The 23290-nt window shown below is 43.2% G+C and overlaps 2 protein-coding genes across 5 annotated transcripts; both read right to left on the minus strand.

Moving 5' to 3' along the window:
• Positions 1-1580: 1580 nt before the first annotated feature.
• Positions 1581-8123, minus strand: LOC130375903 (regulation of nuclear pre-mRNA domain-containing protein 1A-like). Of its 3 annotated transcripts, none has more exons than XM_056583063.1 (7): positions 7523-8123; positions 5755-5884; positions 5440-5546; positions 5252-5355; positions 4383-4509; positions 3285-3460; positions 1581-1691 (listed from the first exon to the last, which is right to left on the minus strand). In XM_056583063.1, the coding sequence occupies exons 1-7, from the start codon at positions 7671-7673 to the stop codon at positions 1608-1610; spliced, it is 879 nt and encodes a 292-aa protein (XP_056439038.1). In that variant the 5' UTR covers positions 7674-8123; the 3' UTR covers positions 1581-1607. The 3 variants fall into 3 exon arrangements, with proteins under 3 accessions (XP_056439038.1, XP_056439040.1, XP_056439039.1); XM_056583065.1 differs by lacking the exon at positions 1581-1691 and adding an exon at positions 1929-2864 and having other exon boundaries at positions 7523-8121; XM_056583064.1 differs by lacking the exon at positions 1581-1691 and adding an exon at positions 1931-2744 and having other exon boundaries at positions 7523-8122.
• Positions 8124-8428: 305 nt separating this feature from the next.
• Positions 8429-18661, minus strand: LOC130375936 (uncharacterized). Of its 2 annotated transcripts, none has more exons than XM_056583106.1 (11): positions 18548-18661; positions 13835-13910; positions 13578-13661; positions 13291-13433; positions 13016-13138; positions 12176-12233; positions 11728-12036; positions 11361-11500; positions 10922-11038; positions 10725-10782; positions 8429-10380 (listed from the first exon to the last, which is right to left on the minus strand). In XM_056583106.1, the coding sequence occupies exons 2-11, from the start codon at positions 13851-13853 to the stop codon at positions 9488-9490; spliced, it is 1944 nt and encodes a 647-aa protein (XP_056439081.1). In that variant the 5' UTR covers positions 13854-13910; positions 18548-18661; the 3' UTR covers positions 8429-9487. The 2 variants fall into 2 exon arrangements, with proteins under 2 accessions (XP_056439081.1, XP_056439080.1); XM_056583105.1 differs by having other exon boundaries at positions 18436-18644.
• Positions 18662-23290: the final 4629 nt, after the last annotated feature.

The following is a 23290-nucleotide window of genomic DNA, read 5'->3' on the forward strand; positions in this document are numbered from 1 at the left end:
AAAGTTGATATACAACATGTTACCGGTTTGACAGCAATTGGCGCTAAATAAAGTTGATATTCTATATGTAATTTAGATATTTATCCATTCATATTATACCGGTGTCAAATATCTTACCACACAATCAATGAAGTCGATTGGGACCTCAATCTCGTAGGGAGTCTCGAGACCCTCCATCAGGCTGTCTGAAGCTAACGTTAGCCCCGCTGGTTAAATAGTTCGCTTAAAGGACTACCACACCCAAATCCCTAATACACGGTCAACAATTTGAAAATGAAATATACTAATAATGAGGTACATGTAAAGCCCACTCGAGTCGAAAGTGACTGTTCAGAATAACAATGTGCTAACAGTGCTAGGTCTAATCCATCTAACCACTAGCTACTTCCTGTGCAGCTCAGAACGCCAACTGTCACGAAAACATCATGGCTGCCGCCCTAGAGGACCGGCAAATAATACACTTATACTGTACATTGGTATAGTGTTCTTATTTATTTGGTTCTAAAAAGCATTTGCTTCGTATGTACAAATCAAAATGGGTGCTATAAGCCTGGATTTGTCTGAGGAAAACATACATGCATGCAGGCATGTATGTATGAGGCAACTGGGTATCATTCAGTCAGAAAGTTATGTAAAGCAGAGCAGTAATGATACAGAAAAACAAGAACACAAAGGCTGTCTTCCTTAATTATTTCACCACAGTGGAGGTTATAGCAACTACAGTTACTGGCTTTCAACCTAGGAAGATCGGAAGAGCCTCATTTCCTCATAATAAACTCACACAGCATGCATGTCAAGATGGGACACAAATCATACAAACTAACAAGTAAATCAAGTTAGGATTTACAAGCAACTTTGAATAATATTTACAATGCAAACACAATCCTCCCAGTTTTTTGTGTAAAATATAATCCAAGACATTTATTTCCTTCCAGAGCACTTCATTCAAGTTAAACGCATCAATCTTTTGAAGGCCTTTTTCATGTTGTATAAAACCAGACTTCCCGACCCCTATGCCTAACCACATCACTCGTAATCAACCATTAACAACTTATGAATGCAACATATGATCGCAATTGGAAAAATACTGAAACTCGTGAATTAACGCATACACACACAACATTGGGCAAGTCATAGAATGGAACAATAAATACAAAAATATCTTAACGCCATCATTTTGAGCATCTCAAGGAAGCCACGGTCACTTGGGACCAGGCAAGGTTAAACTCAATCAGAATCCTACACAAGGTCTTAAAGGTAGGAGGCAAACCTCTGAAGTATTAAGTTACTTATGTATTACTTAAAGGGGGAAAAAAACAGCTGGGAAGTGGAAGGAAACCCTCTGACTTGATGTATAGGCCTTTCTCTCATTGTGACTTGGAAAGAAGAGACCAGGTATGGTATGGCAGGTTTGAACTATCCACACTGCATGACAGATATCCCTGACCAGAAGAGGGGAGGACAGGGGGAATGTGGAGAATATTAAACATTGATAACAGGGAGGTGATTCGATCAGGGAGTGTGACATGGATAGGTCGAAATACACGGGGGGGGGGGGGGGGGGGGGGGGGGGGGGGGGTTTGAGGACAGCAGTTTCTGGTGGACTTTCAGCGAGTTCCTGGGAGGTTGCTAAGACGAGACCGTAGCTCCTTCCGGACCTGGGTTACCCGTGCCAACTTGCGTTTGTATTCCTAAAAAGTGGAGAATGAAAAACTCTGCATTAGCTTTCAAAAAGTGTCATCGGTGAATGTTGACATACATTTTTGGTTTATAGTCATTTCTAATGTTGGGTGCCAAATGGAAGTGCACCAGCATGAACACAGAGTAACAATAAAGTGTTTTGAACAATTATTACAAGGGGTCATATATGAATGCTTATTTTATGTAAGTAGGACTGTTTTACGAAGCATTTTACCAACCAAGATTGTGCCAAATTGAATTGCAGATTCAACCAGTTTTTTCTGATCCATCAACAAATGTGAGGTTATCAGAAAATACTATATTTTGGTTTCCTATTTGCAAAATAATTGGAGGATTTGAGCTATTGGTATATTACTAGACGGAAGTCAACAGCACATCTTAAACCTCAGACTGAATATATTACGTAATAAATGTACTGATTTGCCGATTTTACACTTGCAAAGGTAGTTTCTTTATACTTGTGTGCCCTTGTCTCTTTTAGATCCACTTTTATTTCAAGTGCAAGTCCAGTTTTATAGTGCTGTGTGATAGAGATTAGTCACACATGACAACCAAATAATACACATTAAATGATATGTAGTGCAGGCACAATAAACGTCTTCAGTCGACGGGCTCAGAAAGATTCAGCTGAATTATGAACTTGTGTTGTAAATATAAATTATTCAGTGTCATCAAATCCTGCAGAGCTTTAGACTATTAGGAACCATTGGTGTTATTTAGAATATAAGATATGCATGTTCCAGGATCCAAAGACTCTTATCCATCCCCTTTAAGGATCCAACTTTTTCCTTCTATTACAGGTTCCTTGCCAAGCGGCAAATTAATTAATCATAAAAAGGGAAAGTAACTGCATGTAGGGATGTTTACCATGCGCTTATACCATATGCATCAGCAATGCCAAAGCAAAATAACAGCACTCACAAAAATGGTTTTATTTTTTTTATCTCCCGTTTTTATTATTATTCTGGTGAATACATGGGAATTAGGTATTAACTGAAGAAACAGTGTCAGGTTGGTGCGCTCCTCTTTCTGTGGACGAAGGGCTGGACAGGTTAAAACACTCAGAAGACGGTCAGCGGGAGAGCAGAAGACATGCGTCCTTAAAGCTTAGGTAGAAACCCTGCAGTTTGCGCATTTGCCTCTACTTACCAAGTGGGATGGATCTGAAAACAAGGAGTTACATTACAGAGAATTGCTCAGTAGTGAGGCGATACCCAAACTGGTTTGAACGGAGAGAGCACCCACCTTCAATCCCCTCCGCCATAAATCTCAGGTTGCATTGCTTAGCCACCTAATCCTATCCCCTTCGCAGTCCGCTCACACAGCTATAAAGCACTATTGACCGACACGTGCACTATCTGACTACAGTCGATACAATATAAATAAAAGGGTAGTCAGACTAGATGAAATCAGATGAAATGGGGATAAGACACACACACACACACACACACACACACACACACACACACACACACACACACACACACACACACACACACACACACACACACACACACACACACACACACACACACACACACACACACACACACACAGTGTGGGGCAGGGATGAGTTTACGCACTTCTAGTTTCTGCTCGTTCTGAGCCAGGCCGTCCTTCTGGCTGTGCAGGAAGAGCGTGAGCGTGCGCATCAGCTGCCTCCGGTCATCCACCTCGGCAGCCAGGCGGCCGCTGTAGTCAGCCAGCAGCATGCAGGCCTCCTCCACCAGCCCAGAAAGCCGGTCCCCCGACTCCTTGTCTGTAACGCATTACACAGAGGAGCAGCAAACGGCTTTGGTAACTACATTTAAAAAAAAAAGGGGATGATCCCATTAGTGAACCCCTTTCCCAGGTTAGTGGCCATTGCTGTTTGTTTGGCAGCCTGCTCTGTCTAAAAGTATAACAGGGTCCCTGTTTGATCACTAGGTGCTACTCCCTTCAAAACCCACTATTTCAAACCACACATGGCAGTTTCCACCCAGACATGTGATAGATAGATAGATCATCCTAGCCAGTGGACTGTAACATCAATCAGGCATACACCTTGTGGTAAAGTAGTGGTCATACTTTCAGAGATAGGGAAAAGGTTGGGTCACCTCCTGTGTGGGTTCCTATGCTACGGCAGGTAGTTTAGTGTAACATTGGAGAAGGGAGGAGATCCCAATCGTTTTTTCCAAGCACCAGATTCCAAGATGAATCAATTAATGACTTAACTAACACAACAATCACCAAGATGCTGCTTCAACTCTCCCTGGCCCCTGCCAAGAAATGTACTTCTTTTCCATATTCAGGTGAATAAACTGTATGTATGCTTAAGCCTGTGATCCAAGGTGAAATATGCAAATAACACAAATGCATACGATGCAAATCGACTTGACAGGAGAACACTGAACTAGCAACACATTAAAAGAAACCTTGAAAAATAAAAAAATTGAACGTTTAATTAAAACCCAAATTAAAAGATAAGCAAAGGGGTACTTCTTTATATCAAATGCCCCTGATGCTGTAAGACAAATAGTCTACAAAGTGTCCAAACCGGCGACGAGGTATTCAGCACAGCCAGCGCCCCCATTTCCCCCCTGATTGAATTGTGAGGTCGGGAACAGCTGGCAGTGACCCTGGCGTGAGTGCAGCATCACCGTCATCATCATCATCATCATCATCATCATCAGGTGTCCTACCCGTGATTCTGTGGAGCAGGGAGGCGTCCTGCACCTCGGCAGGCAGCGACGAGATGCGTTTCCGCAGGGCCGAGTCTCCAGAGGCGGCGTTCTCCAGCTCCTGCAGCGCCCGGATCAACTCCGCCGTCTGAGACCGTGTAGAGACACGTCTTTTTACTCAACACAACAACGCTTTGTTTTTGCTGTGTGGCCTAATGTACGAGTAAGTAGGACTTGTTTTACGGGGCATTTTATCAACCAAGATCGTGCCAAAATGAATTGCAGATCCAACCTGTTTCGTCTGATCTATCAACAGATGCAAGGTTGTCAGAAAATACTATATTTTGGTTTCCTATTTGCAAAATAATTGAGCAGAAAGGAAGAGGATGTTATCTATTGGTATATGACTAGGGGCGGAAGTCAACAGCACATCTTAAACCTCAGACTGAATATATATATATTACATAATAAACGTATTGATTGCCCAATTTTACACTTGCATAAGTCGTTTCTTTATACTCGTGTGTGCCCTTGTCCCTTTTGGAACCACTTTTATTTCAAGTGCAAGTCCACTTTTATACTGCTGCGTTGCTGTGTGATAGAGATTAGTCATCCGTGACAACCAAAAAATACACATTAAATGATATGTAGTGCAGGCACGATAAACGTCTTCTGTGGACGGGCTCAGAAACGTTAATCTGAATGAGGAACTATTGAGTGTCTTCGATCATGTAGAGCAGAGTACTTTGTGCTAGAATGTACATTTAATGTTGTGTATTATTTATGTCTTGTAGTGACGCCAACCAAGCGTTTACTCGGGGGATACCACACTCGCTGTTCATAAATAAGTACTGTCTGATAACCGAAGGAAGTGTGGAGTCGCAAGGCACCTGTGGGGGCTCTTCTGTAGGAGAGCTCTGGGAAGCAAAGTTATTGTCCTCCTCGTCCATCTGGATCTTTTCATAGGACCTCTTCTTTGCCTTTTTCTCTCCGTCTGCAAGACCAGTCAAAGAGAGAAAATTTGTTTACATGAATAAGAAAGTATCATACACAATTAAGAGTGAGTGAGTGTCCTTACATAGGACTTGCGAGAGCTGGTCCAGGAGACTATTCTCATACACAGCCCTCTCCTGCCAGATAGACAGCACCCGGCCAAGCTGCTTCTTAAAGCTCTCCTCTCCTTCCCTGCACAGAGAGGGAAACCCAGCATCACCATCAGGTACAATGGAGTCTGAGTAGGACACGGTAGGCGTTCCAGGACGACCATAGGACATAACAAACATGCCATATTTTCCTGCCGTGCTGCAAACCAAGATGCATCCTGTGTATATGTTGAAAAGGAAGACTCAAGACCCCATCATGCAACCAGGGTTTGTGTGCCGGTTCAGCCCACCTGGACACATGTTTGAAGGCGTCCACGATGATGGGTGCAAAGTCCTGGGTGAACTCTGGTCCTTTCCTCTTGCTGTTCTGAATGACATCGTTGGCCAGGTAGACAAAGGTCAGCTTGCGTGACACCTGAGCTGTACACGCGCACAAACACACACACACACACACACCCCGGCTAATGAGTGATTTAAATTGGCCAAGAAGTTCATTTCTGGAGAGCATTTGCTACAAAAGATGCACTTGTGTCATGACACTGCAGAAACATTTACCAATCCTTAAGAAGAATCCACCCACTGCACATGGTTCGTTCAACCTTGCTCACTGTGATAAAAGGCTTTTGTTCATTTGGTTTGTGTTTTGACGTGGGCACGGTTTGATAATATAGGCAAGGTTTGTGAAACCGTGGTAACCCCGGTTTTACAAATATCCCAAACATTCTCAAAGCAACCAGACCAGACCAACCAGAACTCCCCCAACTGAAACACCCAAATATAGGGGCCTATGGCCTGTAAAGCCCTTTGAGATTGTATCTGTGATTAAAAGCTATACAAATATAAGAATATTGATGCATCTTTTGATGCATGCATGATTGGCTAATATATATAAAAAATATTTCTACCAATAACTATAGTAATTATAAGGATTCTTAAAGATCAGGGTTGCCCTTAGGAAATTTGAAGCAGTGGTGCTGAAAGAAACTATGTTGATGCAGGCGAGCATGTTGTTGTCGTTGTCGATGTGTGCAGGCAGAGATTTTAACGGTTAACCCGAGCCCCAAAAACGTAGAAGCCAACAATCTCAGGGACCAATTACAAACATCCCAAGAGAATAGGTGTGAGAAAGTCTATTGATAACAAAATGAGACTCTTGAATGTTACTAGTTGGTAATATTTAACAATGTGTTCATTCTATGATACCTGATTCGTTTGTTTGAGAAGTAATTTTAATTTATACAATTACAAAGATGTGATATTCTCTTTAAATCATATAGTGGGAGGTTTTGTGTCCATATTTTAACTTTAGAATGAGCGGATGGTGATGAAGCAGTACTTGATTGGTAATGTGATGTATGTGTGTGTGTGTGTGGGGGGGGGGGGGGGGAGAGAGATATAGCAGATACGTTCGCATACTTGTATTTATGAGCTGCAAAGAAGGCTGATTCATGTATTCGCTATAACCTACCTTTATATCGGACGTGCCGTTTGTATCTAGATTACCACGTAAATCGGAAAAATGGGAAACCCAAACGCCGAAATATTACTACTAATTCAAGTAAGAATTGGGAATTAAGGTAAGAGCGTCAGATTTGACAACACCAAACAATACCATTTTAATAGTGAAGTAAAGGAAAACACATCTTATCGCACAGATCGGAATATAACCGAACATCTACTACTCCAAACCCTAAGCAGGGAAACGTTAGGGACCGACTTAAATGCAAACACCTTAATAAACTGGAGCTGACATGAATATATCACTGTAAACAATAGGCTTGTATTTGCCTTTTCAATCTTCAACCCGCTGACCAAACACGATTAAGACTAACTACAGTAGAGCTAATCTTTTTGCACGCATGCAAATATTAGATGTTAAGGAAATCAACGCTCGGTAACCAAAACATTTAAAAACACATCAGACCACAGACCCACTAGCACAATGCTACCTAGCCAAGTGAGCTAACTTGTGAAAGTACACCAGAGCACCAGGGGGACAGTCCGAAGGGGTTGTTGTGTAGGCACATGCACCAAAACAAACAGTAACGTTCACTGTACCTTTTTTAAGTTCGTTGAGCCAGACGGTGACAATAGTTTGGGAGTGTTTTCTGTGGTGTATGAGCCACAGTGACAGGGTCTGCACACTTTGCTGAGAGTTGCTAAGCTCCGATAGTTTCTTCTCTAGAGCAGCCTCGGAAAAAGCTGACATTTCGACGAAAAATGACCAGGTTATCGGAGGCTGGTGGAGCAACAGCGTTTATGCGTCTCTTAGGTGTACAAACTCGATTAGTTATTGTTTCTTTCTGCCTCCTTTTGCTGCACTGCGAGCTTTATGTCAGCTAGCAAATAACTAGCAGCTCAAGCACTGTCTGCACGGTGTAATCGTGTTAGCATCCCTGTTGCCTTGCCTCGCACACTGGGTGAAGTGAGGATCCTGGATCATGGCGTTATCCCGGGAGGCCTCAACGCAATTTCCGGTACTTTACTTCCTATGAACTGTGTACGCCAGTTAACAGTCCCCGGGGCAAAAATAATAGGAACTTGATCCGAATAAGGAATAGTGTCATATTTTTTTAAGTTTTTAAGACATTTTTTACAAAGCTATAACCGAAACGTGTTATGGAAACGAATATCCTTCTATAATAAGTCCCTCCCTCTCCCCACTTAACCAAACCCCTTTTAATCGAAAGGCCCGCCCTCTCTCTCGCCAATCAAGCTCATTTGGAGGATGTCATTCGTGTCTACCCGTCAGAGAAAGCCTGTGAACGAGGTTTACTTGCACAGCAGAAACAATGCGGAAGAGGAGTGCTTACGCTTTTTTACTGTCGACAACGCAACAATGGGTTCATTTTGCAGGGTGTATGCATCTCATCTCCGACCGAATAAGTCTATAACCTCGATCATAGACCCATCTAAAGGGCTCTTTATGTTTCCACGTTCACGCAACGCATTTATTTGGCTCTAGGTGGATGTCAGAAGAGGCAGATTTTCAAAACGGCTTGTGACGGCTAATCACAATCACAACTGGTGGTATAAAATATATAGTGGTTGTGTGTTAGTCAGATGCATTTGAAACATGCCAGATAAAATTATCCAAAAAATCTTGTTAAAGAGCCTGGAAGAATTTGAAATAACTTGTACAACATTCATGGAATACCAACATTCTCTCACTCTGGGGTCTGGGGTCCATATTTGCTCAACTGACCCAGAATACCCTTCTAATCTTACCAGGTCACCTATCCATAAAACCTTCAGAACACAATCGATATTCTAATTGCAAGTGTTCAATATTTTATGTCGTTTATTAGGGTATTTATTATTTTCAATGAACTGAACTGCTGCCGATGTAGCATTTGCGCCATCTTGTGGTTGCAGAAACCATCACTAGCAGAACGCCTCTCACCAGGAGGGGGCGTTCCAACTGTCTGTCCATTATTTTTATGATACCATTTAATTTGTCTCAACAAATCAGAACTACATTGAAACCATAAAACAGGTTGAAACCAGAATCGAAAGAAAAGGACCATAGGAGAGCCGTTCCAAAAGGTTTATTCTATTTTGTTCACCCAACATTGGTATAAAACATTGACTTGCCCCTGTGGCGATTTTGGATCAACATTTGGGTAAAAATTAACAGGATATCAATCATTTATAAAAATTAAATGAAAATGTTTTTCACATGCATAAACTTGTCAAAAAGTAACATTAACAGCTTATACAGTGGTAAAGTGATTATTTTTTTCATTTGAGTCTTCAAAAGATTATCATTGAATATAAAAGAAAAATGAATGGAGATCTAGTAACAAAAATTGTACTTATTTCAACAATATATTTGGTATCACAAACCCTCGTGTTTACGCCCTTTGTTTCTTTGAAGAAATAAAAAAACTGAAGTTTTTGAACAGGGACACGTGATGACAATCCCTTCTACTTTGCATTGTGAATCGTTACAGCCAATATCCCATTGTCCTTAGCCAAAGTATATTTCCTGAACCTGAAAAAAAAACTAAAAATAAATCCTAACTAGGACCGCCGCTGGCCTCCAGGGGTGCAGTAGTAAAAAGCGATGGTAGGCTTTGGGTCGACATGGCTCGTTTCTCGTTGGTAGTCATGAAATACGGGGAGCGTGCAGGAGGACAGAGACCTTTGGGTCACAACACCAGCCCCCGTAAGGCTGGAGACAGGGTGGCTAATGCCGTCTGCAGGGGGCCCAGCGCCAGAAGCCTGTGGGGGGTCGTGTTGGATCACACATGTCTGTGCATCAGCGATGAACTGCAGGTTCTCCTGAGGGTAAGGCTGAGGGTAAAAGCAGCCTTGTGAGGTACTTGGTTGGTACGTTTCAGGTCTGCCCCCCTGTGTCGGGAGGGCCCAACCTGGGACAAACTCCGTCTGCGCTCGGCGTCCGATGACGACTGGGATGGTCTCCTCCACGTCTGTGCATCGGACTTCAATCTGGCGCGGCGGTGAGTCTGTGAGCGGCAAGTGTGGCGTCTCGAACAACGTAACAGTCAGCGGGCTAAAGTCCACGTTTGAGTACGATGCCAGGGGCTTCCGTGCCAGTGGCTCCCGTGCCAGGGGCTCCCGGGCCAGGGGCTCCGGGGCCCGGGTTCCCGGTGGTGTGCTGGATGGTGGACTGGACTGTGGCCTGGACGTCGTGCTGACAGCGGCCGAGTTGGGCAGGCTGAAAGACGCCCTCTCCAAAACGAACGCACCTTCAGACATCGGCATGCTTACCTTGAAAACGGGATCGGTTTCCTTCCTGGTCCTCCGCTTCTTGGCTGCCCGCTCGGACCCGGCCTCGGTGGCGTCCTTCCAGGTCGTCAGTTGGTGGAAAGCGTCTAAACCTTTTAGGCTAATGGTATTCTTCTGCCGGGCAGCGCTAGTCGACTGCTCGCTGTCAGAGAACATTTGTATGCCTAAAAAAATGCAGACAAAATGCAAAGCGAGAGAACGCATCCGCATACAGAGCACATTCGTTAAGAGGATAAGGGAGAAAACACAAAGAGAGGAGGGGGATGTTAGGCCCTGCTCGTTGGAGGAGTCCGTTCAATTTAAATGTATTTGTAGCTGAATAACAGATCATCAGAGCACACAACAGTATATTCAAACACGCAAGGGAAAGGTGTAAACGACTTCCAAGCCCACTCCATAACAAGGATCTTCTTGTGGAGAGACGAAGTGCGTTGGAACGACAGGACGGAATGACGTTGTTGTATTCCCCATGAAAGGACAGGCTGGGTGAGGAGGCATTGGTACTTACACCAGTGGTAGGTCTTATCACTCAGTTGATCACACAGATGTGTTGGCCACTCCAAAACCTGTAGCACATGATATTGTTCCCAAAGAAGGAATTTATCGGTCAATAAGTCTGTCTGAATGGGTTAGGACGGACCCTTGCCGTTCACACACAGTGAGTGGGTGAATCAGAATGACCCAACATGTTGATGGTGATGATACCTTGTATTCTCCTCTCCCTTCTATATTTTCCACCCTCAGGGCCACTGACTGCAGGAGCTCCTTCTCACCATTCAGGCCTCCCATCATGGCCTCCACACATTCAGGGTAAACCTCCATCTACATAAAAGAAATAGGTAATCATTGGACACTGCAGTAGAATATTTTAATATAACCTCTTTACTCAAATAAAGAGTTTCTTTAGTAAACTGCTTTTCACCACTGGGTTGACCCTAACCCTACGTTTCAGAATGGACGTGGACATTTCGACCAAGGTCACTTTGGTAGATATCTTATCGTGTTAAAAGGCTAAGGGATGATTAGAAAACCTTGTACAATTATGTTAGCACAGCTAAAAACTGTTGAACTCAAGTGGGAGTTTTCATGGAAAACATGACATTTCTGGGTGACACCAAACTTTTGAATGGTAACGTAAACCGACCAGGTAGTTGGAGATATGCGAGGGACTAGTCAGGTGAGCAATGAAGTCGTCTGGGTCGGACTTGACGCGGCAGCATTGACACAAGAAGCAGGACGGGCTGCCGTTGTCCTTCCTCCGACACTCCACCACACAGTCCAGACCTGTAGGGAACACAAGCACCCGCCTTCACTTCACTCCTTGTTCTGCTGCTGCGCCTCATCACTGATGAAATCATTTAGGAGGAGTTTACAGCAGCATCCATTACAAGTCACCGAGTTTGTATGTGCACAGGTAAAAAAAATAAAAAATAAAAAAAAGGTAAGTTACTCGTGTAAAGCTGTCCTTCATAGTGACTGCGTATACTTTGTCATCATTCAGCTTGGCTCACCGATAACCGTGTGACCGTCCAGAATGTGGCCCCTGCTCTCCAATTGGACAAAAGGCTCGGCTGACTTAGCAAGAGGCGGCTTCATAGTGGTGTCCGCGTCGGACGTAGCGTTGTTCGTCTGTAATGGCACGCTGGACTTGGGGTGCTGAACTACTGCGTTCCGGGACTTGACCGGGCACTTCTTCGGGGACGACTGGACTCTCCGCGGTTGGACCTCGCAGTTATCGACATGGGTCTGTGTGAGCTCCGATGGGTGAGGAGACCTTCCCTCCATCCGTTCACATCTCATTGCAGCCATCTGAGATACCGCTGTGGAGGGGGAGAGGTGGAGCCAAACGTCGACATTATTGTGGAATTCCACAGTGAAGATTCCGTCACGTTAATAGCGGGAGGAGGGTGAGCTGTCGAGGAATGGGTAGAAGCTTCTAAAAGGCTCCCTGGCACTGACCACTTGCCGCACTTTTCTGTCCCATCTCCTTGAAAGTAAAGGCATCCAACTGCAGCACCTGAAGTACAGAGGGACAAAGCAAAACGTAGAAAATATAAATAGTGTAAAAAAATAGAAAGAAATCTATTTAGGGTGTTGAAAGGTATAGGGTGATAATTATAAATGTAAACAAGCCAGCGATTTCCACTTCCACGCCCACAGATTCGTTCGTTGCTCCCCCTACTGTTCTGGCGGAGAATCCCCTTGCAACATGCGCAATCCCTAAGGAACCTTAAAGGAACCGTAAATCAAAACTTGTCTAAAACAAGTCCCTTGTGTAAATTACGTGCTTACGTCTCTGCGTCGAAAACGACCCTAAATCGACCTTGACTGCTGCTGAGATGGACTGTCTGCCTCGAGTTTGGGAGGGCTGGAGCGGTCTGTGGGCTGGAGTGCTATCTGTTTATCGTTGCAACCCCCAGCCTCGTATTGAGATCGCGGCGCGCGGTTTCAAAATAAGAGCGCCCAGCACGATTTTTTTTTTTTTTTTTTTTTAATAATTAAAAAAACTTTTCAAAACAGCTCGAGGGCCATTAATAGACACCCCGCGGGCCACAAAAGGCCCGCGGGCCGCTACTTGAGTATGACTGGTATAGGGGTTACGGCTGGGTCGGTGAGCCAACAGCCAATCATTTTATTTTCCTCTTTTCCTTTGAGTGCAGTTGATTGCCCATCATCAGTTTAAAATAGCAAAAAGGCATTAACAAAGTCTACTGTAATGTTGGAAAGCATGGACCTTAATTCCAATAACAAAAAAATATATATCTTACACAATTCTAATTCTACCACTTTCACACCAACCTTCACGATGCCCGGTCCATCCCTCTTCTCCAGCACGCTGGCCATCTCCATCAAGGGCCAGGCCAGCTTTGAGACGTCCACCGTCTGGCCCCACCCCACCGCCAGGTCAGGGTGCCGGGCATTCTGTCAGAAACAAGCCCAGTGAGAGGGGATCTTACACACAAAGTCCACAAACCAAAGCAGGTCTAGAAAGGCTGTGGCCTTATGTAAGGTCATCGTAAAGACAACACCCCCCCCCCCCCCCCCCTCCCCAACCACCGGCTCCTCCTACTCACAATGTAGCGGTATCTGTGGAGGGACCCCATGATGTGGTTCCGGACGTCTGACCTTTTCATGCGACTCTGGCACACCTCGCACAGGTAGAGGGCCTCCTGACTACATGATCCCACCTTCACGCATTCTGTGACACTGTCGAGGCCTGCGTGATGCAACACACACACACACACACACACACACACACACACACACACACACACACACACACACACACACACACACACACTTAGTTTGGTGGTCCCTCATTCCAATGCACGTGTTGAATCTCAGATGTGAGGGTACCGACCGATGATTGGCTGTTTTCTGGTCGGGGTGTCCAGATAGGGCTTCAGGGATTGGTAAAGGAGGCTCTCGTTAGGCGGCCCTGAGCCTGAGACACGCCACCGAACAACAAGTGGGTTTAAATGAGGAGTACACAATTAGTTGGATATTGAATGTACAACAGGGCTTGTAGACCTGAAAGAGCCAAAATAACTACAATCAAACCATTTACAAGGGCCCGTTATTCAATGCTTCAAAGACCCCAGGGGGACTCGCCTTTACCTGTCCATTCTGGCTGCATGCCGTCTACCAAGAGTCTCTTCGCTGGGTTTTGAAGTCGATCAGTGGGCTGGGAAATCTGAATGATGGGAAGAGATGAAAATATAGTGCTGAAGTGGTCAGTGTTCTGAGGACCACAGTAGAGGTGGTCAAATAAGCAGGAAACCAAACCTGGGAGCCAAATGTGTTGAAGCGTACACACAGTGAACAGTGAACAATGCCAAGACGAACAAGTCAGGACGACCGGGCATCCTGAATAATAGTATCAGATAAGGAGGATATTCATGTAGAACTAGAAATCAACTGACTATTTTAAGAGATGTCGGGCAGAAACCCACAACAAAAGACCAATTAGCCAGCGTGGTCATGGGGTTTGGGTTTGATGGTATGGGTGATGTCCATCCCTGGAAGAAGTATAATTATTATCTTGCCTACATGACTGCATCAGTGTGTAAAAAGCTGAGTCAACGAAGGAACACATTCCGAGGGAGAATCACGCATCACTCATTAACACCCCTGTGAGGAACCGTGGATGGATCGCTGACTTCAAGTTAGCCCCTAAAAAACTGAAATCCCCTCTTTACGAGGCCCATGTCATCCAGAGAGGAGGAGACAGGGAGGGCTTTATGACACAAGGAGGAAAGGAGCCCCTTGCGGTCTTTCTCTCATGTAACATAAACTGACTTGTTTATGACTTGTGTGTTAAGCTTTACTATTTATGCTGCAGTTAAGAGTCAAACACTGCCTTCTTATGAATGTATTACACAATCAAATACTGAGGTGTTGTTGCCAATGAAAAAATGGTTTATTACTTTTGTTTTATATTGGTTTAATAATAAAGGGGGATGAGGAGAAGGATGATCAGTAAAAAGTATATTCATTCATTAGTGGGGTACAGGGGTGGGGGACACAGGTGAAGAGCCTCATTCCTACGCCCGTTGCGTAGGGTGTTGCAGGAGGAATGCACACCTTTTGGCAATACAACCTGAACTATGGCAGAAATGTAGTCTTACATTCAATGACAATATGTAATTATTATCATGCCTACACTTTACATGCAGCTAATAAGTCTTTATCTTTCATGCTTCAGTTTTCTCAAACTCTTATTTTGTTGAAGTGTTAAATGCGGTTTACTACCACAGAACCCTGATATAAAACAGGAGTTCCTAAGCAAACCAAGTCATGATATGTTGTTACTTCTTTGCAAGAGATAAGAAAGTCTTCATTGTTCCAACTTCGACTTTCTCTATCGCTCGTATTTTGTTAAAGTGTGTTTATCCACGACAGTACATTCTTCAAAGTTCCCTTTTTTCTTATCAATTGTGCTGTCCATTCTGAACTCTGTTCCAACCCATGTACTCTAGTCACGTGGAGGTGTTTTCAGAATCAGGGACCTCGCAAATAGCCATGCCCCTTCCAGGGTTGGTTCTACCGGTCGCTAGGGTGACATCATTGGTGGTCACCTGATGTAGACAAGTTCCTCCTTTTGGTGGAGCTGAAACAATGACATTATTTTCTGTGAAACCATTATTTCTTAAAACGTAATATATTGCAGGAATTGTTCTGTTGTTCCAAGGTTTGGAGCTCTGCCTAGTAACTGGGAAGCTGCTGGCTCTTGTGAGCATACGCTCTCTGATTTACCCAATGGGTTTAGGGGCCATTTGGGTTCCATGGAGAATATATTCTCAATGGTATGTGTACACGGTAGATGTAACAAGGAACCCAGAGTCGGTTCTTTGTCCACTGTCAATTTCTTTGAGATATTGCGTCTTGGACAATTGGGACTTCTAAATGCAAAAAAAGCACACAATAGTTGTAAACAATTAACATTAACCTATTTTAATGTATGCATACACTAGTCTCCTCTCTAGCAGAGTGTATGGGAGAAATTAACCATTACTTTCTATGTTAACTATGAGTATTATCAGGCCTATATATAATATAGATACATAAATAGTGGAAAGTAGCTAATCATCTGTTTTTCTATAAGTGGACCTTGACACGACGCCAGAGAGTCAGCCCCAAACCTATTTCTGGTGATCTGCCAGTGGGTCAAGGCGTACTGACGTCTACCTAATGTTTAAATTAACTGCAGTTGCTGACCACATACTTAAAGGAATGTATGGCTGACCGGCCTTACCAAAAAAGAAGATCTTGTATGCATGCTGTGGGCGGTGTGTGTGAGAATAAAAAGAGGCCGGGATCTTATGATCGGCAGTGCTTTGCAAACTACACTGCCTTGTTGTTGCATGTTCAACAATGAAGTCTTTATGTCATACTTGCTCCGGGCTCCTCGATTCCTCATGCTCTCTTAGATAGTTGAAGTGATAGAATTTGGTTATTTTCTACCACAAGTGAGCCCAGAATAAAGGTTCACAGAGCTATTTAAACAGGTTCACCCCCTCCCCACATTGCAATTGTCAATGATCAAATCAAATAATGTTTACCTAAAGAACAGAATTTCCTGTGTTGTCATCAAGTAGAAGAATGCCTAAAGGGATCCCTGCTCCCTTGTGACCGGTGTACCCCAGGCACAAAGGTTTATGTTAGATAACACTAGGAACAAGTAGGGTGGCTAGACAACACAAGGAATAGGAAACAAAGCTTATTGGTGTTCTTTTCCCATCACACCACCTATCATAAAACAATGACCATATATGGTATTCTGAACTACAAGATTGTGTTTTATTACCTTCGGCTGGTGAGGCCATTATATGGCATTCCAGTGATAGCATGAAGGACAATTATGTTCCACATTCCCACAGCACTTTCAAACAGAACAGTGTCTTCCCGCAATGACAAATATTTATTTTTAATTTAATGATTACTAAATAATGAAAGCGAAATAAAGCATTACTAGTGAACATAATAACCAACAATAAAATGCTACATGGCTTCCGGAATTGAGGAACCAAGCTTAAGTAGTTTCATATATAGGGTTTAAATGTGGTCGATAGTGTTTAAATGTGGGCGATAGGGTTTAAATGTGGGCGATAGGGTTTGAATGTGGGCGATAGGGTTTGAATGTGGGCGATAGGGTTTGAATGTGGGCGATAGGGTTTGAAACTTTGAATGTGGGCGATAGGGTTTGAATGTGGGCGATAGGGTTTGAATGTGGGCGATAGGGTTTGAATGTGGGCGATAGGGTTTGAATGTGGGCGATAGGGTTTGAATGTGGGCGATAGGGTTTGAATGTGGGCGATAGGGTTTGAATGTGGTCGATAGGGTTTGAATGTGGTCGATAGGGTTTGAATGTGGTCGATAGGGTTTGAATGTGGTCGATAGGGTTTGAATGTGGTCGATAGGGTTTGAATGTGGTCGATAGGGTTTGAATGTGGTCGATAGGGTTTGAATGTGGTCGATAGGGTTTGAATGTGGTCGATAGGGTTTGAATGTGGTCGAGAGGGGTTTACATGTTTAAATGTGGTTGATAGGGTTTACATGTTTAAATGTGGTCGATAGTGTTTAAATATGGTCACTAGTGTTTACTTGTGGTCGATAGTGTTTAAATGTGGTCGATAGTGTTTAAATGTGGTCGAGAGGGTTTACGTGTGGTCCATAGTGTTTAAATGTGGGTGATAATGTTTAAATGTGGGTATTCTTTTCCCTCACTCTCCACCTCATCCCTAACTCTCCACCTCAAGCTGGTGTGTAGTGAGCGTTCTGGCACCAATTGGCTGCCGTGCATCACCCAACTGGGTGCTACATATTGGTGGTGGTTAGTGAGGTCCCCCCTTCACTTTAGGCGTCTTTGAGTGTTATTAATTATTATTATTATTCATGTTTAACCTCTGTTTTCCTTTTATTCCTAGTCTGTTTTACATAGTTTTGAATGATGACTATATGCTCTGTAAGGTGACCTTGGGTGTCTTGAAAGGCGCCTCTAAATTAAATGTATTATTATTATTATTATTATTATTATATTAAAGAGCTAAATATGGTGGATTAGGAAATAAGTCGATTTTTCAAAAACAGTTTTTTAAAGACAAAGTGGTAACCACTTTATACTGCGAGATGTTTATTGACTGAAAAATATATACTGGAGAATATATGGCATTACACAGAATATATAGATCCATATATATATAGATCGTTTTGATCAATACACATTACCTATTACCATTTGGTAAACAGTTTGTCGTTAAAAACCTATGTTCGAAAAAGCCCCCTCGTTTCCTGGTCGCAGATCACAGGCGGAGAACAGGAAGCAAACATCAGATTCGTGATGAAGACTAGTCGTGTCTACGAGAAGTCTTCAACACACCAACAGGAAGCTGTGAGGTTCAACTGTTTTATGACGAGGAAACACCGAGAGGTAGATGTGCGGTTTAAGTGGTTTAATACGATATCGGGCAGAGCGTCTCTCTAGGCTGGAGAGACAACGACTCGACAACGTCGACTCGTCAGATCATTTTGACCTATGACCCGTTTTACTACTAGTACGAGGTCATCATATTTAAGAAGGTCATTAAGGCAACGTTACACGAAGTGTTCATCAGAACATATTGTTATCCTATATAAAATCACCCGTCATGGGCTACAGCATGAGATAAACAAACCGAGGCATTAACTTCCTCAGTATGGCATGGGGCTGGTTGACTCACCGAAACGAGGTTGTATTCGCGGCAGTTCTTATAGGAAAGTGAAAGTCCTTAAAAAATAAAAAACAAAATAAAAATACGAACGGTGAAAGGGGAACGAGGACGCTTTTCTTACCAACAACTTACTCCAACTACTGTGCGTTCTACTCCCGATATGAGCCAACGTTTAACAAAGTTGTGGGCTTGACACTTCTTCTTCAGTTTGAACGCATCATATGTAGCACTGCCGCCTACAGGATGAGGGAGGAAGTACACCTACCTTATGTCACACATGAGGTCAATGATCAATTGACCTGGTCAATCATTTGGCATTTCTCTTGTGGGCCATGTTTACAAGAGTGAGACAGTAAAACGAGGGGAACAGTATGGCCCTGCTATTTCACTAATCTTCTGTCCAGATCACACTAGACAGGAGCTTTATCATTTCACAGAGTCAGAGCAAAGCTCTTGGGGAATTTCCACTACAGATGGAACATGACATGCTGTTAGCCAAAAGGGTTCTCAATACTTTACTCAAACCCAATAAAAAAGGCTTCCCTTCACAACCCTTGCGTATTGATTAAACCCAGAGTGGCACCACCTGGGTTGTGTAATTAAAATGAAAAATTATTTCAAACCCTCATCTCATTTTCACACTTCTCCGGCCATGGCCAGTCAAGGATAAACACAGGCCTAAACAAACTAAGAGAGGTCGAAGAGCCGAAGTTTGTAAGATAAAGGCTTAATTGCTAGTAAAGACAATACCTGAGTTATTTTGCAACAAACTTTGGATCAGTGTTCAGGTTAAATTGCAAAAATGTGTGATTCCTCCTGCATGTGTGACCAATCCCAACGGGCCTAGGAATTAGACACTTCACCTGTGTCCCCCAGCCCAGTTCCCCACTGATGAATATACACTTATCCTCCTTCTCCGGATTCTCAGTAGAACTTAAACATTACAGTCATGTCAGATGTAAGGCACTTTTTACCTTATTATTAAACCAATATTAAACAGACATAATAAACCACATCTGCTAATGAGATGAAATTGTCTACCAACGATCACTGGCTTTAGGTAGTTTACATGTGGGATGAAAAAGGTCTTGAGTAATGTAAAACCCAAGAAAACAAAAGTCTCTACCACAAATATGAGTTACCATGAAGATGTAATATGGATGGCACAATGAAAATCATTTTTACTCAGACAATAAATTATACATTCAAACAAATGGCAACAATACGTCAGTATGTGGACCGGGCCGGGGAGCCGGAGATCAAACTAGCAACCTTTGGGTTAACGTCAAATGGTTATAATACCAAGAATACCAAGACAAATTCCTAATATGTGTAAATGTATTTGGCAATAAACCTTTTCTGATTCTGATTATAATAACTGAGTTCATGTTGGTAGATTAGACTATAGTCCTTTGATTACTGTGTTTTTGCAACACTATTAAATTCGCCTTTACTTCCTTCCCCATAGGCCTCCCTGACCTTGCTTCTTCTAGGCTATAATCCGCTCTGTTCTTTGATAAAGATGTGTTTTGTCTCTTCGTCACAATCATTTAATTTATGCTCATATTCAGCATCGAAATCGTCTCGAGTTCTATAAGCTCTCACTCTCTCACACACCAAAGAGGAAATGGAATAACATGAATCCTAAGGACACACACACACACACACACACACACACACACACACACACACACACACACACACACACACACACACACACACACACCTCTATGTGAAGATACAATAGAAAACATCCTCTTTGCCTCTAGCCAGAGGTTTCAAGACAATCGATGAATCAATGCTATAACAAGGCCATGTCAACATAAACATGGCCAGGAGATTGGATGGATCAAAGATCTTCTCTAGATAGAAAACTTGTATGAGGGGTGACCTAGGGTCATGCCTTGGCCGCTCACCCTTGAGTCAGATATTGGTGGTTGTATTAGTATGCAAACATAAATATGATTTTGGTCTCATATAGAAGAGACACTGACTATTTACCAATGATGGTTGAAGTTTGCAGGACTAAAGTGAATGATTTCTAGAAAGAAGGCTTTACAGATAAAACAAAAAATGTCAGTTAGCCCATCGTAGGTAGCCCATCGACCGGTTTACTATTGTAGATTGCTGGGGTGTTCTAGTGTCTCTGTGTACTGCGCACACAACTGTGTGACGGCCGCAAGGCCTTGCCTGTGATTGTCTCTGTTTCCAAATTAGGACTGATGTGTCTGTCTCCCAATTAGGACTGATGAGGGGGGGTTGCCTAGTCTGCGGCCTTTATGGTGTGCCTGGTTCCAGCAGTCCAGCCCTTCCTTTTTGGCCCTTCCACCGGCTTGCCCTGTCTGCTACCGTTTTTTTTAAATCATTTTCTGGCCCCGTTTACACAAAGGGAAAACGCAGATATTTCCACGCAGTTTTTGTCACAGAAAACAATCATTTCTAAAAACTCCGGCCAAAGTGGAGATTTCTGAAAACGCCGGTTATGTGTCAACGGGGGGAAACAGGGTTTTAGGTTCTGAAGCGTCACATTATGCGCCAGGAAATGCTTAACGTCATATGAGCGCCCTATGTTTACAGTTTGTTTGTTACAGGAAGACGCTCGTGTTATTCGTTGTTGTTGATTCTGCGGATTCTGATTGGCTTGCATGGCTTTAATTGCGCTCGACGGCGTATTTATACGTTTTGATGTAAACCACAACTTTTTTGAAAACGATGTGTGCACAATGTTATTTTTGAAAACGGAGGGGGGGAAATATTTGTTTCTATAAATACCCTGCTACGTATAAACGTGGCCTCTTTGTAGTTTGTCAAATAAACCTTAATTATTGTTAAATAGTATCACGCCACCGTCCTCCCTCATTGTAAGGTTACCCTAGGGCCTAGGCCATGATACCTGTGTTCACACTTCTTAGTGTAAGGAAAGGCCAGTGCCTCTCAAACTGATTCGAGATGTTGTTTCCAACAAACCTCCATTTGTTTATGTCCCTACAAGGACGAACTGGCCGGGGCCAGGGTCGTATACCATTTCAAGGGAGACACTGCATCTGTTGGCAACGCTGCCAAAGATGACACACATTTTTTACGGCTACTGTGGTAGAAAGTCTGAATTCTGTCAATTCAACTAAATAAGAGAGTATGAGGAATCGAGGCGTCCGGAGCAAGAATGACAGAAGACTTTAGTGTTACCCGTGAACAAGCAACAACAAGGCTGAGTAGTTTGCAAAGCACTGCTCGATCTATACGACCCCTGTTCTTTTAATCCCACCCCAAGCTGTTCCCAATATGGTATGCTGCACAGAGAATGCATACTAGTTCTCCTTTTATGGTACGACCGGTCAGTAATACATTCATTTGATATATTGTTAACATCTGCAGCTAGTCTAGACTTTAAGTTGACGTCAGTGCATCGACGCCTTGACCCCTACACTGACAGCACACCATGAATACGTTTGGAAGAGACTCTCTGGCGCCGTGAAGAACCTCCCCTATGGGGAGAAGTGATTTAGCTACTTTCCACTATTAATGTATGTGATATATAGGCCTGAAAAGAATCAGTTTGCCATAAAAGGTAGGGGTTCATTTTTTCCATACTACTACATTTTGTGTATTACATCTTGTAACATCTATTCGATCCTCTGATCCAACTTGTCAAGCTGCCTTGGTTTCAACTTCAGGAATTACTACTACGACAAAAATACACAACGCAGAGTCTAGAAATACAATGAAATCTACCCTGCGTTCACACCAAAAGATGCAAAAAGATGCCGCGCAGCACGATCCCATTCAAAGTGAATGTAGAGACGCGTAGCGGGTTTGCTGCCGGAAGATGCGTTGCCAAAGCTGTGTTTTGCGTCCCCTTCAAAGCTGCATCCATATATGCATGGCATGCCGAGCAGGCGATTTGTTACGATGGCCCATTGTTAACAGTAACGTGTTTACGTGGGTGAATAATTTAACTGTTTTGCACACCCTTTACTATCTCTCTTGTAAACCAATCCTTGCAGACATTTGGAAATAAACATGTCCTCTGCCGTTGTCCCATGTCCATTGTGAAAACATTGGGCAATGTTGCCGTGTCATGTTTTTGCTGGTTTTGTTTGGGTTTTGGTATTGCGTATCATTGTGTGTGTGTGTGTGTGTGTGTGTGTGTGTGTGTGTGTGTGTGTGTGTGTGTGTGTGTGTGTGTGTGTGTGTGTGTGTGTGTGTGTGTGTGTGTGTGTGTGTGTGTGTGTGTGTCACTGAGCTGAGCCAAATGCCTGGTGAGTGTCTACAAATGAAGCTTCCTCAAGTGTAACTGGTTCTCCATTTTAAATGCAATAAGGAACGTTAATAAAAAAGAATACCTGAATGTTTTAACCTGTATAAGAAATCATATGCTTAATCATAATTTCTCAATATAATGTTAAAGTATTCATGATTCCTCATTTGAAATGGTTTGTGTTGCTGTGTTCTTTTTGGAAAAAGGTTGCCGAGTCAGGATCGCTTGTAACTCACTTTATTAGGTAAAGGTTTGGACTAGTCTCTACTCTCTATGCAGCAAAAGGAGGGGAATGGTATAGGCACGCGTGGAGATAACCTTAGTAGCTCATCTGATGGAAGCGTTCCCTGGAGCGTTCTGGCCATAGATATATTAACTAGATGCCCTACGGCGGCGTCTAGAACGTCACCATAGGCCGCCATCTTACCACCTTCTGGTGGAATCTTTTGTAGCGGACGTAAGTCAGTGATCGGCACAAACTCTTATCTCGCTGAAATCTTTACAAACGGTTTGGTTTCTTACAAACGTTATTACCGTGGTTATAATTCTGGATGCTTGAACATGTTTAAATTGCAGCTTTTCTCTTCGAAAAACGACTTAATCGTG

This window comes from Gadus chalcogrammus, chromosome 22 (genome assembly GCF_026213295.1).
Source record: "Gadus chalcogrammus isolate NIFS_2021 chromosome 22, NIFS_Gcha_1.0, whole genome shotgun sequence".
Lineage (NCBI taxonomy): Eukaryota > Metazoa > Chordata > Actinopteri > Gadiformes > Gadidae > Gadus > Gadus chalcogrammus.